We start from the raw sequence: 3,519 nt of genomic DNA, 5'->3' as shown, positions 1-3,519 counted from the left end.
TCCTTCTTTTTTTTTTGGCTGACTAACATGGGATGTAGGGTGTTGGATTTTGTTCACAATACCAATTGATATAAAAGTCATTTTGAGTCATTGGAATCGATTTTGCCTCCTTATCACTTTGGTTAGCTATATACCTGAATAATGAAGGGACATATACAAGACAGTGTTTTGACTCCTAAACTAATTCTAGATATAATTAGTAGGTATTTTTATTTTGCTTAATAGTAGAAGGTAAAAGTAATTCACTCCATTAGTACTTCCCCTTCAAATTTTCCCAAATATATGTCATAGCTAAAACTTGCAAACAAGAAGGCCGTTTTACTCGATAATCAACAAAAATAAAAATGTTGGATACCATAGAAGTTAATGAATTAACTAATAAACATTTTTCCTTATTGAAAAGTACAGCTAAATCACATATTTAATCAAGTACCGATAGGAAGAGAAATTACAATTAACTAAAAATTAATAGTCTAACTAAGATCCCAAAACCCTAACAAAGGTACCATGCACATTATTTAAAAATATAGAGCTCTATGTATATATATGTCTAGTAGCTAATTGATAAGACTACTTGAAGGGGTTATTGGGTTGGTAGTCTTTACAGTTTGCATCAGTTTGAATTGAACTCCATTCCCATAATCTGTCTGAAAAAGACGACGACGACTGAAGCGATCCTTGGAACAATAAAGATTGAGGCTGCGCATGCTGTGGTAATACTTGTGGCTGCAAAAACTGCTGGGATGCAACAGCAGGAATATGGTTAATGGGATTATTATGAAAATGCTGCTGATTATGAAACGCGACCTGCTGATCTAAGTTGATTAGTTTGTGGAGATCCTCGACTACAGCACCAGTACTACTCGGTGATACTAACGAAGCAAAAGGCGATAATGAGGATGTTGAAGTGACTGCGCCCCCAGCCATGGGGTCTAATGCGATGGAATTGTAAGAATTTGAAAGGGAATTGAGGCCGAGAGATGTAGCAACGTGATGATGGTGGTGGTGATCAGTGCTAGTACTGCTTGCACTTGTTTCAGTACTCAATTTTTCATCAATTTGCTGTTGGGAGGATTGACCTACTACATATGGAGAGATCAATGAGTTTTGTACTACTTGTTGATGGTGTTGTTTCTTGATTGAATTAGTAGTCCCTCTTGAGGAAGAAGAAGATGATGCTCTTGTTGTGGGAAGTGATCGAGGGAGAGATGGATGGTCTTCCACTCCGGATCTTTTATGGACACGGCACAATGAAATTTCAGCCTGAAAAACAAATAATAGATTCATTCAGTAATTTACACACTAATCGAAATTTGATGTCATAAAGTGAAGTCCCGTAATAATTAATTCGTATCTTCCATGCATGTTAATATATTGGTGTATATACGTTTTCGTCATGGGCATTTAAGAAACTCAACTAAATTTATGATTAAATCCCTTGTCAACTAATTGGCAAACTACGTACATTTCTTCTATTCACATTTTTATTCCTCATATTTTACCCTTTTCATCTTTATGCTTTTATATATCTTCTAATTGAGTTTCTTTCATGAACTTAATCTTAAGGATCTAGAGATTTGTGAAACATTGAGAATGAAAAAAAGTAGTACTATGTTTTCTAATGAACATTAATTGGAGCTAACATAGATTTCTGTAGCTTCCCACTTTGGAGAAAACAGTAGGTTCAACAGTCAAGCTTAAAAAAAGTCAAGCTTGATATGCACATCTTTGTAACCAAGAACACCATAAGACGGTCAAGAAATAAGGAATTTGTGAAGTTACTCGCAAGTATTTGAATTTATTACCTTTTGTAGGCGTTCAGTCTCATGCTGTGGAAGACGGTATTCATTCATAATCCAACTAGTTCTAATCCCCTTTGGAGCTTTGCCGGAGTAGAAAACTAATGTCTTTTTCAGGCCAATCGACTGCGAATTCTCGCTTCGAATCATTCTATCAGCTCCAGTAGCTTTCCAGTAACCTGAAGTTGTCACCCTATTAGGCCTGTCCCCATTTCTGTACTTCCGATCTCTTGGTACATAGAAATACCATTCCTTCTCTCCAATTGATGCCAACGCTAAAACCAACAAAGCAAACCAAGTTATAGAACTTACAAGAAAACCCCCTAAACACTCAATCTAATCCAATATTATGTGCTAGGCGGATGCAATCTTTGTACCATTGGCTCAAACATGGAACATAGATATATATATATCTATACGAGAAATCACTAAAATTTTGACAAATTCTGAACTCATAATTTCAAAAGTACGACAAGTTAAAGAACAAAAGGTTGAATCCATTAAGTTTAAAATTCTAAATTCGCCTCTACAAGTACCAATATCAATATGGAGAAAGATTGAGAAGAAACGGAAAAAGTAATTAAAAGAGTAAGAGATTGGAATTCAGTGAAAGAGGGAAATAAAAAAAGGAGAGTAGAAAATTAATATATATACCAGGAAGCTCCCAAGGGTCATAGCGATAAAGATAAAGAAAAGTGATGAGTTCAACATTAAAGCGCTTGCCTTCAACCTTACGGCGAAGATAAAACTCTACAAGTTCCTCTTCAGTTGGATGGAATCGAAAACCAGGCATGACCATGTCATGTTCATGATCATCATCATCTTTAATGGTGTTGTTAATGTTGTTGATGGTGTCATCTTGTTGCTCATGTTGTTGGCTTTGGCTCATGATGATGCTTGTAAATGGGACAATTGCCATAAAAATATAGGAGTAATATGAACTTTAATTTCTTTAGTAACAGTAACTTTTCATAAAGAGAATCCAACTCCCAATTATCTTTAGGCTAAAAAGTGGGAGTTTCTTCGTCCCCTTTATATTACCTGGCTTTATTGTACGATAATGCAAGCTGTGGATGAGAGATACGAGTAGTAAACGAACCCACACAAGTCAAAGTCTTAACTATAGTCCTCTCTAACTCTAGAGGGTTGAAGAAAATGTGGAGTTTCTTTTTATTTTATTTTTTGTTATTTTTTTGGATTGGGGGTGGGGTAGGAGTTAATAGAAAGATCTACATAGCTATCAGACCCTACGTATGAGAAGATGTTGAGTTAAGATGAGAAAGGGACTTCACAAAAATTAGGACAGGGTGTATAGCGGTGGGTTTGGAGCTTTCTTAATTCCCCTATTAAAGTTATTTTTCTTTAGTTACTAGTACTGCTTTCTTACACAAGATTTCACATTTAAGACTTATTTCTAGCGACTTTAATAAGAAAACTAAGATAGGTTACACGAATACCCTATCGAAATGTCGTTAAGTACATTTTATGTTGGTTATATTTGTAATTATAATCATTAATTTCTTTTTTTTCTTCCCAAAATCAAAAACTGCCGTGTACTTCCTTTTAGGTTTAGAATTCTTTAGAATTTACACTACTTGGGATTCTTGCCTTACGATTTCTTTTCCTTTGGTTTTGTTTCCTTTACTTTTAGAATTCTTGCGTTTTTGTTTCCTTTACTTTTAGGATTCTTTCTTTTAAATTATGGCATGTTTTTTTTCCA

General features: G+C 34.9%; 1 protein-coding gene across 1 annotated transcript; it reads right to left on the bottom strand.

The window, feature by feature from the left end:
- Positions 1-345: 345 nt before the first annotated feature.
- Positions 346-2,886, bottom strand: LOC107811533 (uncharacterized). The gene is made up of 3 exons (XM_016636490.2): positions 2,454-2,886; positions 1,806-2,074; positions 346-1,263 (listed from the first exon to the last, which is right to left on the bottom strand). The coding sequence occupies exons 1-3, from the start codon at positions 2,716-2,718 to the stop codon at positions 571-573; spliced, it is 1,227 nt and encodes a 408-aa protein (XP_016491976.2). The 5' UTR covers positions 2,719-2,886; the 3' UTR covers positions 346-570.
- Between the last annotated feature and the right edge of the window lie 633 nt (positions 2,887-3,519).

This window comes from Nicotiana tabacum, chromosome 19 (assembly GCF_000715075.1).
Source record: "Nicotiana tabacum cultivar K326 chromosome 19, ASM71507v2, whole genome shotgun sequence".
Classification (NCBI taxonomy): domain Eukaryota; kingdom Viridiplantae; phylum Streptophyta; class Magnoliopsida; order Solanales; family Solanaceae; genus Nicotiana; species Nicotiana tabacum.
Note: the sequence above shows the minus strand (reverse complement) of the source record. Positions and strands in the feature narration are given on the sequence as shown.

What these genes read in the sequence shown, in the direction of transcription:
- LOC107811533 (XM_016636490.2), bottom strand. Translation starts at nt 2,718, where the DNA reads ATGGCAATTGTCCCATTTACAAGCATCATCATGAGCCAAAGCCAACAA. An exon ending in TGACCCTTGGGAGCTTCCTG is followed by an intron (nt 2,075 to 2,453) that starts GTATATATATTA and finishes TGTTGGTTTTAG; the next exon opens with CGTTGGCATCAATTGGAGAG. An exon ending in AGACTGAACGCCTACAAAAG is followed by an intron (nt 1,264 to 1,805) that starts GTAATAAATTCA and finishes TTTGTTTTTCAG; the next exon opens with GCTGAAATTTCATTGTGCCG.